Genomic DNA, 13,792 nt, shown 5'->3' with positions numbered 1-13,792 from the left:
TCTATCCTTTTTCTATGAAACATACAACTTCCAAAAGAAGGCAGCAGTCTCCCGAAGTTCTGCACCCACTGAGGGGAGAAAGTCTTCAAGACTTACGCCAGAGTTTATCATTAATCCTAACAACCAAACTACCAACGAACAATTCAGAAATGGGAAGGAGAAGTAGGGGAAGAAAAAAGGCTTATGGTAAACAACTCCACAATATAAGAAACCAAAGTGAAAAGTACCTACTGATTTCCTACCTCTAGTCCAAAATGAAAAACAACAACAACAAAAATACAACCCCACAAAAAAAAAAAAAAAACAAAAAAAAAAAAACCCTTCTCCCGGCTCTCAAATTTCAGTGAAAGCTACTCTTTTCTGATGAGACAGCTTGAAGAAACAGTATTCAGATCTCTCATCCTCAGAGAGCTTAAGAGATGTTTTTCCCATGTATTCCTTTATTTTTATCATCCAGTTTTATTTCTTTAAGTCCTTGTCTGGGTGGTTTTAGGCACACTACATATAAGAGAGATTATAGGTGTAGAGTGGCTTAAATAATAAGTGAAGAAAAATAAATGTAAGTATGAGAAAAATATATATTTTCACCAAAAATTCAGGTTTTTAAAGTAAAGAAGAAAAGTGGAAAAGGTACCAGGTATCAATTATGGGAATCAAATTAAATACTTTTATCAATAAATTCACACAAAATTTTGGAGGAATCAGGTTCAGATATGTACTCCAATACAGATGTCTGAAAAGTGAAACAAACTTACTCTATATTCCCAAGTGGCCTCGATTGTAAAAAAAAAAAAAAAAAGTGTAAACCACATGGAGAAAACATGCAGTCAACAATAAAGCTGAGAACTTTGACAAGGAAGGAAATACACCCTACAATGCTGAATACTTCAGAATACAATGCGTTTTCAGTCTTTTCTGAAAATTTCAGCATTTACTGGAATTTGAAATCATCCTCTGCCTATTCCTTGTCACCATCCCCATCTCATCCACCTCTCAAATTCCAATTCTTAGGAATCTCTGGAACGTAACTCTCTCTTCTTTTTGTCTAAGTATTTACAATGTTTAATAGAACTAGTCTGCAATCTCACACACCACCAGTAAGTGTCACTGGACAGTCACATGACATATTTCTAACTGAACAGAAATTCAACCCTTCAGGATCCATAAAATCAATTCATGAAGACACAGAAAACTTTCTTTGTATTCCTTTATTCATCCTTTGTGGAACACAGAAATAGGGGAAGGTATAAGATGAAGAATCAAGAAAGTACAAAATGGGGGGGAAAAGGCAGTTTCAAAAAATTACTTTATTAAAAAAGTATATGATGAAAAATATCTGACACATGATATACACATCCACAAACAATAACATGGCAGCAGGGAAAATGCTGAGAAGTCTTGCAGCTTATATATTGCTATGCAATCTCAGGTTCTATGTTGGATTTGTCTTTCTTAGATATCTGCCATAGCAGCTAACAATGATTTTCTGAATCAACAGTCAAAAGAAACTTTTTTTCGTATTTAAAAAATCCAAATAGACTCTGGCAAATTGGGGTTAACAATGAATGGGTGCGTTCTCAGCTGCCTATCCAAATATATTAAGCTGACTTTCACATCCATGAACGTTGAGGAGAAGATATTTCAAAACTTGGCTTTGTATTTAGATAGATAGGTTTAGAAAGGAGAGAGAGCAACGTGTACTCCTCAACACCGTGTTGGAAAACAAACACCAGTAGAATAACAATATGAAAGAGAGAAAGGCAGATTTCATTACAGTAGAGTGCCTACACTTCCTCATAACTTGGATTTACACACTGCAAATCCTCTGATCTGATTACCTCCAGTGATCACGTAAAATACCGGCTTTAAACTCTTTGCCTTAGTGATAAAACAGCCACTTTGATTCACAACGAGACATTCACAATAAAGTATATTGTAAACGTACCTGTCCACAGCCCGGGGCATTGCACACAAACGGTCTGTCGTCTCCCATATTTCATGTAGCAGAGCGGAGCTGAGGAGGAGGAGGTAGGGGGAAAAGTTATGTTAAATATGCTGGAGTTTTAAAAAAAAGTGCTTCAAAAATATCAACCCTAGAAACAGGTGTTCCAAGAATGCCATCTATCAAAGCTGTAAACACAGGCTACTTTGGGGAGACACATTAGACAGGTGGCATATGATCTACTTACTGTGCCTCAATTGAAACTTTTAATTAGAAAAATTTAGACCTAAAGAGTCAAGGAATTTCAAACCTTTTGCTGGATTTTCCCTCTTTCTGCTACAGTATATAATACACTTCTCCAGAATGCTGAATTACAACCAGTGCAGTTCCCTATGTCAATAAATCCACTGAACGCTCGATGCGGAAGCCATATTTCTGAACTAGAGAAGACCAAAATTTGTCATTTAATTAATTAAGGGATTATAGGAGGGGTGCTCCATTTTACAGGGCTATAATCTGGCTCCCTGGTGTATAAACTAGGAGACGGTTGGCAAGGGCCGTTTATCCCAGATTATTGCCAAAGAAAACAAAGCACCCATCCTATTGGGCTACACGGGAAATAATTTTCATTAATAAAAAATAAAAATAAAAACCTTCTTCCCCACTGGGAGCCTCCTTCTCCCCCCACCAATAGTCTGTGGCAAATGGAGAAATATCGGTGCCCTTCCCCCTCTGATTCTATTTATGGCTAGGTTTTTAAAAGCAGCAATAAAACAAATGTCGACTCTTTGGGGGTTTACTGGGTGAATATGTTCCGGCTGTTTGTGCTGCTCTCGGTCAGAGTTCTTGGGCTGATCGGTTGCAGCCAACAGATGTGTGCTGCTGCAGGGGATAAAGAAATGGCACTAAAAGGCATCACCATCCATCCTCTCTATTTCTCTAAAGAATTTAACAGGGTTTATATTGTTGTTGTTTTTTAATTATTGAAGCTAACTCTTGCAATGCTGATAGAAATTATTTGTCAAAGAACAATAATTCCAATATGAATGTGCTGGGGAAATTTTTCATATCTCTCCTAGGAATAAAATTAGAAATACAAAAAATAGATAAAACGTACTTTGAAAGGGTGGGGGGAAAAGGAGGGGGGATATAAAAACAGTCTTTATAGGATAAACTCTTAAAGGACATTTTCAAACATCCTTCTATAAGAGAGAAAGATATATGAAGGAATATGAACAAAAGAAGGTGAAAGAGAAAGAACTAAAATTTGAATATGCCTTCAGAATTATAACCAAATTTCACATTTTTATCTTGGAGACAAACCAAAATGTCAGGTTAACCTCAGTCAGGCCTGCGTTAAAATAAAATATGAAAGTGCTAGACTAGATCTGGTAATCAGAATACCATGCTTAAAACTCAGAGGGTAGCTAGGTAACAATGCTTCTTCAACTCTCGAAGACTCACTCTGGGGTTGGAAAACAGTATTTCTGGTAGTCTGATCAGTAATTTCCACAACCAATCGGTGTTTAAAATTGTGGGGTGCCCGTAAAATAGAGAGGGCTTCTTAGTCACCTTTCAGTGTGACAGGAACAGGGTCTAACTATGAAGAAACTGGTGCTGCGGCATTATTGCTGTAATGGAAGAGAGCCTGCATGTACGTAGGTGTACACAGATTTATATCGCATTTAGCCAGGATAAATTGCTTCAATAAATTGTGTTCCTGAGAGGCCAGCTCAAGCTGATGATTGGGTACTGGGAAAATGAGAGCTTTATTTTTCTTCACACAGCCTCAGGACAAGGGGATTTTTCTGGTTTATCTGTTTGTTTTAAATACATGATGATTTTTTAGCACTTTCTGGAACTACAACATAGTACAAAAAATAAATACAACTAAATAAAAGTAAATAAATGCAAAGACCAAGGGCATTATGACTGAAAATTTAGAGTATTTATGAAAAGCAATTTATCTCCGGAAAAAATCCTACAACTGCTGTGCTGGAGATAATTTCCCTTCCTAATCCCAGAAACTGCTTTCTGAATATAATCACAAAATGAGATTTTATTTCAACAAGGTTCTCTAACATATTTTCAGCCAAGAAGTAAAAAACTACAAGGAATAGAGGAGATACAAAGACCAGACAAGATTCCTTATTTTTATCTTAGTTTTGTTATTTGAGGCTAAGTTTTTTTTCAGTTTTCAACCTAGAGGAGGAAAAGGGTCCTGGCTGAGGAGTGAGGCAATATTGGCATAGGAAGTAATGAAATAAATTCTGGAATGGTTTCCCCCAAATCACAAAATTCAAAAATTTACCTGGTTTTGCACAATCACATTATAATATACGCCTTCCAAATTTTATTTAATTGAATCTTTACTAGGAAATAGAGATGAAAAATCATAACTTTTTAAAGCAATTTAAAGGGGAGCAAAAACAAGTTGGGGGGAGGGAAAGCATTAAAATTTAACAGAAGCATGCATTTTCATGACTTAAATATTCTAATCTGACAGTCACTAACTAGGATTTCCGGCTTCCTTCCCTATTTGCTGGCTTTTGTTTGCCATTTTCACCAAAGGGAGATCACAATGGGAGGAAGGAGGCCCTCTTTCTTAAGTACCCACAATTATTCTTAAATCATTCTCTCATCTCTTGCCCCTTTTCTTTTTCATCATTCTTGCTTTTCACTTTAAAATGATTTGTCTTTTAAAAATATTAAATATTTAGCAACAATAATGATGTCTCACCACTTTAAGAAATTTCTAGCTAACATTAAAAAAATTTTTTCCTGGCCCATGTAGATCAGTTAGATTCCCTGTCAAGGCATATGCCCAGGTTGCACGTTCAGTATGGTCAACCGATCGATGTTTCTCTCTCAAATTTCTCTCACATCAGTGTTTCTCTCTCTCCCTCTCTCTCTCTCAAATCAACAAAGACTTACTTTTTTGCCTTGGCTAGTGTGGCTCAGTTGGTTGGAACATCACCTTGTACACCAAAAGGTCAAGGGTTTGATTCCTAGTCAGAGCACATGCCTAGGCTGTAGGTTCCATTCCTAGTCGGGGCGTGAACAGGAGGCATCTGATTGATGTTTCTCTCTCTCTCCCCTTCCTTTCTCTCTAAAATCAGTAAAAGCATGTCTTCAGGTGAGGATTAAAAATTAGTGATAAAACAAATAAATAAAAACAAAATTTTTAAATAACAAAACAAAAATAATTTCTCCTTCATTCCCAGTCTGTTGCATCAATTGCTATATACAATGAATGCCATTGCTTATTTCTACTTCATACTTTTAAAAAACCTCTAGTTATGAGGTCAAACTGATGCCCTCTCAAAAACAAAAAGCAACACATTTCTGTAGTATAAACCGACTGAGAGAAAAGGTGATTCAATAATGATGTTGCCATTCACTAGAATTTAACTCAGTTCATTTGTAACTGCACTGTTTGACAAGTAGGTCACGTGTCTGGCCATGGCACTCACATCCATAGTATGCTTCTTGATCTTCAGGATGAAACTCAAGCACTTTATAGAACTAAGCAATAAACAGCAGGTAAAGGAAATATATAGGGTGTCCCTCCCAAAAATGTATATACACTTTAACAGCTGATAGCTCAATTTTGAAAATGAAATATATTTTAATAAACGCTGCCTTTATAATTATTCAAAGTGTGTGCATTCATTTTGGGGGGAACATCCTATATTTATAGAGATATCTCCAAAGGAAAGTGGAGATCTTGGAACAGGGGGAAAAGGATGCATAAAAAGGCTGTCCTTGAGGCCAAGTCTGCCAAGGAAAAGGCTCAAGTACTCAAGAATCAGCAGAATGCATAAATAATAAAAATTAGTATTTGCTCAAAAGATAGAAAGTTATCTAAATGCTGGGAGGGAACTGAAGAATTTCCAAGATTTAGAAAATGATTTTTAATAACTGGGGTAATTTCATAAAATCTATGTTAAATAGTTTTGTCACAGCCAGAAGTATAACCTAAAATGGTCAATGTACAAATTAAAAAATTACCTCTCCATTGTGCATATGTGTATCTCTCTCTCTACCTTTATATTTTTAAAATAAAATAAATTAAATATGGAGCCCTAGCTGGTTTGGCTCAGTGGATACAGCACCCGCCTGAGGACTGAAGGGTCCCGGGTTCGATTCCAGTCAAGGGCATGTATCTGGGTTGCAGGCTCCTTCCCCACGCAGGCCCTGGTCGGGCCCTGGTCAGAACTCGTACAGGAGGCAACCAATCGATGTGTTTCCCTCACATCAATAGTTATGTCTTTTCCTCTCTCTCCCATTCTCTCTAAAAATCAATGCAAAAATATCCTTGAATGAGGATTAAAAAATAGTAATAATAAAATGAATAAAAAATAAAATAAAAATGGAATCTGTCACTGAGGTCCAAAGAGTCAGTTCTCTGGACCTGGTTATAATGTGATTATTTCTTTAGTAACCAACTAATGTTAATAAGATGGTCCAACTTTCAGTAAGGAATAAAAGCCATATACAATCACACCCAAGGGTCTGTTCTTAGGTTCCTAATAACAAAAAGCAGCTGTTGCTAGGTACAAAAATGAGAAGGGCACATGTTCCATAAATATCAAAGATTCATGAAAATCTAGAAGGGGTTCAGACTAGCTATCACTCATTCATTCAGAAAACATTACTAAGGAACTACTAAGTGCAAGGGAAAGTGGACATAAAAATAAAAAGGCAATAGACCTCTGCAAAAAAAAAAAAAAAAAAAATCACTCATGTATGTCAAAGAAAACCAGAGTTGGATAGTAATGTGGTAAAACAGATTTTATTCAGGATTATTGCAGTAGGGGAAAAGACATCTCAGTATAAGAACTGGCCTCAATTCCAAATACAGCATGGGCAAGTGGGAATGCATAGCCAAGCACCAGGGCGAGGGGTCGATGGATAGAAAATTACTAAGAGGAGAAGGGAGATTCTGGCTAAATTGACCTAACAGGATTCTTGCTGAAGACAGGCCAGAGTGATCAGACATCACCTGGTGGGTGGTGGAGGATGAAGAACCTGATCAGATATGAGGGTGATCAGATATCCAGGTGGAGGAAGCAGTTTTCACTAAAACTGGATTTTACACCCTAGCCGGTTTGGCTCAGTGGATAGAGCCTCAGCCTGCGAACTGAAGGTTCCATTCCAGTCAAGAGCACATGCCCAGCTTGTGAGTCAATCCCCAGTAGGGGGTGTGTAGGAGGCAGCCGATCAATGATTCTCTCTCATCACTGATGTGTCTATCTCTCTCTCCTTCTCCCTTCCTCTCTGAAATCAATAAAAATATACTTAAAAAACAAACAAACAAAGGAAACCACTGGATTTTACAAGGAAGTGCATACACAGATGGGCCTAAAAGAAGGTTTAGGAGCCTCATTAAAATTTGGACAGGCAAAGAATCGTTGTCATCTGACAGGAAAGATGCCAGGTAAGTAGTAAGAATGATGGCTTAATTTATAAGTTCAATTAGTCAGAGGTGATCAGTGCACATATTAGACCCCTTGCTATTTCACCGATTCTTTGTAGTCATTCATCAAATTGTTTTGCTAGCAATTCTAGAGTATAGACTAGAGCACAAAAAAGAGGGGTTAACAGTCTTGGTAAAAAATCTGACAAGGAAAAAGTTTGAAACTAATAACCACAATTTACTTTTTAGGCCAAAAAGTAAATTAACTCAGCTTAAAATGCATTAATTCACTAAATATTTTCTTCAGTGCCTGCATATGCTCTAGGCCCCAGAATTCAACAGTGAATGAGACAGACAAGGTTTCTACCCTCATAGTGCTTATGGTCTAAAAGGAAAAAACAAATATTAAGCCAATAAAATAATTTTAGATTAATAACAAATAATTCTATGAAAGAAATGAAATATTGGTATGTTAGTGACTAGAAGTGGGCTACTTTGTTTCATGCATAAAAAGAAAATGGCTATATTATTTGTGACCAAAGGGGAATGGGACAGAATACAGAAATCTAGGAATCTAGAATCTAAAATTCCTGGAAGCCTTTCCTCTTACAACACAGTTGATGTTCAATAAATATTTATTTATTTAATCTAACGGTGATATTCAAGTATACTTTGCTCAAGTATACTTTTGAGTTTTTGCAGAAAGCTGTTGGGACCACAACACAACTGCTATGCAGGTATTTATGTATTTAAAGCTATTCATAGAGAAGACATTTTAAACATATATTTACAACTACTTTGTGCCTAAGGAAGTTTTATTTTATGTTACTAGAGGCCCAGTGCACGAATTCATGCATGGGTGGGGTCCAGCCAGCCCGGCCCCAATCGGGGCAGATCGAGGCTGGGCCTGTCGGGAGGAGGAGTTGGCGGGAAGTTGGCAGGCCGGCCTGCCCTGATGGGGCCCTATCAGGGCCAGGCTGGCTGGAGGAAGGGGCTGTGGACGATTGGCCAGAGGTCCCTGCCACCAATTGGGGTTGGGGGGCCGATTGGGGGTGGGGCTGGCCATGGGGAGGGGCTGTGGGCGGTGGGCCAGCCAGCCCTACCCATGAATGGAGTGGGGTGTGCCAATTGGGGGCCAGCGGCCTGGGGGAGGGGCCATGGGTGGTTGACCGGCTGGCCCTGCCCTTGATGGGGTGGAGGGGCTGATCTAGGGTGGGAGTGAGCAATCAAGGGTGGGGCTGGCCAGGGGGAGGGGCTGCAGGCCAATCAGGGTGGTGGGGGCCCATTGGTGGCATGGCCAGCTGTGGGGGAGGGTCTGTAGGAGGTTGGCTGCCCAGCCCCACCCCCTATTGGGAGGGGTGCAATCAGGGGTGGGCCTATTGTGGTGGGGTGGGCTGATTGGGGCCGGGGCTGGCTGGGGGGAAGGGAGGGGCGTTTGGCTGGCAGCCCGCTCTTGATCTGGATGGGAGAGTCCAATCAGGGGCAGGCCAGCAGGGGGAGGGGCTGCAAGGTTGGCCAGCCGGCCCCAGCCCCTGATCCGGTGGTTCGCTGGCCACAGTGGGCGTCATAGCAACTGGTCGTTACGGTTGTTGTTATGGCCATTACAGTAGCTGGCTTTTTATATATAGATATTCAACCAATTCTGTGCTTTTCTTATAATACAAATACCATCGAGAAAGCTCTATAGATTTTGGTTAGAATGTTAAAAATGGAGAGGAGGTATCTGTAAAGTTAACCCTTAATTGCCCCTTGAAAACAAAACCTAGTCCAGAGTTGTTAAACTATATTTTCAAGTAAAAAAATGCGAATTTACGCCATAACCGGTTTGGCTTAGTGGATAGAGCGTCGGCCTGCAGACTGAAAGGTCCCAGGTTCGATTCCGGTCAAGGGCATGTACCTTGGTTGTGGGCACATCCCCAGTAGGGAGTGTGCAGGAGGCAGCTGGTCGATGTTTCCCTCTCATCGATGTTTCTCTCTCTCTCTCTATCACTCTCCCTTCCTCTCTGTAAAAAATCAATAAAATATTTTTTTTTTAAAAAATGCGAATTTAGGATGCAGCAGAAAGGGCAGCTTAATATACAACTTTTGGGAGTACAAATTGGGACAGTAATTCTAGAAAGCAATCTGACAATATTTATATTAAGTGTCTTAAATGCCTCATATCCTTTGAACAAATCATTCTTCTTTCAGGACTTTATTCTGAAGTTAAAACCAGAAACATAGACTATTTCTATATTAAAATGTTCATCATAGTCATATTTGTAACAAAAATAAAACAAATCAAATGTTTAAAAAGGGATAAATATAAATTAAGATACTCCCTTACAACAGACTATATTTAAGTTAAGAATGTTTCTGAAAGCTATTTAATGACATTAGAAAATGCTATATACTAAGTGAGGGGAAAGCAGGATATAAAATTACATATGCACCATAATTTCAAATCTATAAAAAAGCAAACAAAATAATAAACACAGAAAGAGAGAATTCTAATATCAAATGTTAATAATGGTTATGAATGGGTAATGGTATTCCAGATTATTTTATTTTCTTCTTTGTACTTCAGTATTTTCAAAGTCTCTACAATGATCACAGGTTGCTTTTAATAAATTTTTAAAATTATAATGTAATCTAATAATAAAAAGGAATGTCAATCTGCATGACTTAAAAACATATGTCTATATGTTTTTTTAAAAGGCCCATATCTCCTACACTGTTTTAAATAACATTTAAAAATTTTTTTTGTTATATGTTTTTTTGAGAGGGAGAGAAAGAGAAACATAATGAAAAAGTAAAACAATGATAGGTTGACTCCTGTTTGTACCCTGAAGGCACCCCAACCACGCTCCTCACCGGGGCACCTGCAACCTGGGAATGTGCCCTGGCCCCAATAGAACCACCGCCTCTTGGTGTACAGGGGGACACTCCAACCAACGAAGACACAACAGCCAGGGTTCTGCTAGACTATTTCAAAGCACTAAACAGTATATTTACAAATTGTACAAAGTTGTTCATTCTCTATTACAAAGTAACAGAACCAAATGACAAATTAAGTTCAAAATTGACTACAAAAAAACTTTCTGAAATTATAAGCGAATAGCTTCATATAGAAATAGACATGGTGGAAATGTAAACATATCGATACACAAGGTAAATTAAGCAGTTCAAGATAATTCCTTTGTTGCCTTCAAGGACCCATTTTCAGAATCCCATGAATGCTCCCTAACAACGAGTATTACTTATAAACACAGATTTCTTCAACCATCTATCACAAAGGGAATAAAGAGAGTTGATTACCAAGCTTACCAGGTACTGAATGCCTTTCAGCTCAGCTATAAACAACCTAAAAAATTTAGACAGGCACCCAATCAAAGCTCTATGGCTCCATTACCTTATGATATTAAAAAGAAATGATACACAAACAAATCTCTTCCAAGAACACAACTTTGGATACCAAGTTTCAAAGTCTAAGATAATTTAGCTGCTGCTAAGCAGAGTACAAACAACTCTCTCTCTAAACCTCAGCCGACTCAACATTTTATTCACCATAGAATACTCAGTGCCGCTAGAAAACTGACTTAAACTGCCCTAGCTAGTTTGGCTCAGTGGATAGAGCATCAGGCTGCGGACTGAAGGATCCTGGGTTTGATTCTGGTCAAGGGCACATGCTCAGGTTGTGGGCTCAATCCCCAGTGTGGGGCGTGCAGAAAGCAGCCAATCAATGATTTTGTCGCATCATTGATGTTTATAACTCTCTCTCCCTTCCTCTCTGAAATCAATGTGTTGTTTTTTTTTAAAAAACTGACTTAAGGAAGAATCCAATAAACATAAGAACTGTTAGACCATAATGCAGGTTATGTGAACTCCCAGAAAACAAAGGAAGCTCATGTTTTACTAGGAGTAGTTTATTTAGTAATTGAAATCCGTTCCTAAATTCTGGGTCCATTTTCCACTGTATTATTTAGCATAACATCAGTTTACATATATTATTTCATTAGTAGGTAAATCAATGGCACCAAAAGTATTATATAGAAAGCATATATATTACTATAACCTTATACTAATTAGCCTTATTGTTTTATATCAGGTTTTTCTAAAGCATTTTGCTAAGACTTGAAAACTGAGGCAGAGAGCTACAAAAAATAGGCAAAAGATGTGTAAAGAAGTTGAGGTTGGCCCGAGTCCTAAATTACCTGTTTTCACATACCCCAAATAAGATATAAAAACGGACACCACATTTTTTTATAACTCTTTAAAGTTGGATGAAAATTTGCATATTGTAGACTGACTGCTAACTGAATTGTGTATTTCCAAAAGTTTACATACAACAGGTGTCTCCTATATGTTTATAATATAAACGAATGTCCAGAAACATTAATTTGAGGGACTACAAGTTCTTGGAGTGTCATTTGTCTAGGACAGTGGTCGGCAAACCGCGGCTCTTTGGCCCCTTGAGTGTGGCTCTTCCACAAAATACCACGTTTGGGCACGCATGTACAGTGCTATTGAAACTTCGTGGCCCATGCGCAGAAGTCGGTTTTTGGCCTGGGCAAGTCTATTTTGAAGAAGCAGCGTTAGAAGAAGTGGGGAGTGTCGGTCGGTCGGTCGGGTGACGGGAGACGCGGCGCAGGCGGGCTGCGGAATACACAGCACAGGGAAGGCGTGCGCGATTCATGCACAAGTTGAGTGAGCCAGTCAGCAGTTTCATTGTGCAGTGGTTAGTGCTAGTCGCGTCCGCAAATCGCGCACGGGTGACAAAAGATAGACAAAACAAGTATACACGGTGAGTGTGGATGGGAGAGTTGGAAGGGGTCGACCTCAGCGAACATACCTCAATCAGATTGAGGACGTTTTTAGCAAAGGCCAGCTTAGGAGTACCCTAGTTAAGTTAATAACAATGTACCTACCTACATAGTTTAAGTTTAAAAAATCTGGCTCTCAAAAGAAATTTCAATCATTGTACTGCTGATATTTGGCTCTGTTGACTACTGGTCTAGGAAAATGAAATAATGCCCATAGTTTTAAAATTAAGTCCATTTCACTATAATAAACATTGAAAAACACTGATAGGTTGGCTCCCTCTATTTAGACCAGCAGTCGCCAACCGGTGGCCCGTGGACCACTGTGGTCCATGAGGTCCGAAAGGTTGGCAACCACTGATTTAGACTATAACTGGGAAATTAATAATCCAGTTATCGTCTAAATAAAGGATTGGCAGGGGAGAACCAAGATGACGGCGTAAGGTACAGACCTGTGCGTGCTGCCTCCCACAACAACATTGAAACTACCAACTATAAGACAAACAGCTATCATTCAGAACCATGGGAAAGCTGGCCCAGTGGAAGCTCTACAACTGGAAGGAAAGAAAGAAGAGCACTTTGCCGAAACTGGTTTGGCTCAGTGGATAGAGCGTCGGTCTGCGGACTGAAGGGTCCCGGGTTCGATTCCGGTCAAGGGCATGTACCTGGGTTGCGGGCACATCCCCGGTGGGAGATGTGCAGGAGGCAGCTGATCGATGTTTCTCTCTCATCGATGTTTCTAGCTCTCTGTCTCTCTCCCTTCCTCTCTGTAAAAACTCAATATATATATTTAAAAAAAAAAAAAGGAGAGCACTGAGACTGAGTAGAATGAACAGAGGCACCAAGAACAGAGGTACAGAGTCACGCGCCAGGCGGGCTGCAACTGGATGCGCGGTTTTTTTTTAATCGGAAGGGGTTACAAACTCTCGAATCCACTGAGCTTGTTTGGGGCGGGATTCTGAGGTCCCAGACCCCTACGGGGAGAGGTGGGACGGCCTTGCAGTGGGTTGGAGAGCGAGGATGGCTTTCTCGTGGAGCTGCTCGCTGGCACTCGGGGACATGGACACGCAGTTGCGGAGAGGCGAGGAGTCGCGGAGACGCCATTGCTCTTTGCTCCACCCTGGTGATTCCTGGAGACCCCGCCCTACTCAATTTATATCCCCGCCCAAGCTGTGCCAGTGGCACATAAGGAACCACCTGCGCTTTTGCAGCCTAACCCAACAAACTGTAGATGTCAACTCCTCACATACATAAGGGACACACTCCAGAAGCAGAATCAGGTTCGGAGGAAGCCAGAGCCAGACCCGGCTGGGCCGGCAATATGGAACCGCTGTACCAACAAACGCACAAGCAGGTCCACCAGATCCAGTCTCACATGGGACGCTGGGAGACGGCAGACAAGTAGTCTGTGCACTTAGTAGAAAATGAAATCCAAGCAAGCATACCAGATATTCAGCCACCAAGAACACCTGGAGATTTTGTCCAGCAAGGAGCCGCCCAACAAAAGACAGAATGCCAAACTTCGTGTTGACCAGTTAAAATATGATGTCCAGCACCTGCAGACTGCTCTCAGAAACTTCCAGCATCAGCGATACACAAGGGAGCAGCAGGAGAGACAGCGAGAGGAGGTTC

The 13,792-nt window shown here is 39.9% G+C and overlaps 1 protein-coding gene across 7 annotated transcripts in view; it reads right to left on the bottom strand.

Moving 5' to 3' along the window:
- Window positions 1-13,792, bottom strand: part of LOC118649992 (cyclic AMP-dependent transcription factor ATF-7) — a 115,190-nt gene that overhangs the window by 90,362 nt on the left and 11,036 nt on the right. For 4 of the 7 annotated variants that reach the window (XM_036297651.1, XM_036297654.1, XM_036297649.1 and 1 more), the window contains exon 2: window positions 1,946-2,014. The exons of 1 other annotated variant lie outside the window; for it this stretch is intronic. In XM_036297651.1, coding sequence (XP_036153544.1) covers window positions 1,946-1,993 — 48 coding nt within the window. In that variant the 5' untranslated portion in view covers window positions 1,994-2,014. Of the gene's footprint in view, window positions 1-1,945; window positions 2,015-2,252; window positions 2,383-4,253; window positions 4,290-13,792 lie in introns of those variants that run through there. 2 more of the 7 variants (XM_036297652.1, XM_036297653.1) reach the window with 2 other exon arrangements.

This window comes from Myotis myotis, unplaced genomic scaffold (assembly GCF_014108235.1).
Source record: "Myotis myotis isolate mMyoMyo1 unplaced genomic scaffold, mMyoMyo1.p scaffold_m19_p_3, whole genome shotgun sequence".
NCBI classification, from domain to species: Eukaryota; Metazoa; Chordata; class Mammalia; order Chiroptera; family Vespertilionidae; genus Myotis; species Myotis myotis.
The sequence above is the reverse complement of the archived record's forward strand: the minus strand, read 5'-3'. Positions and strand labels throughout refer to the sequence as shown.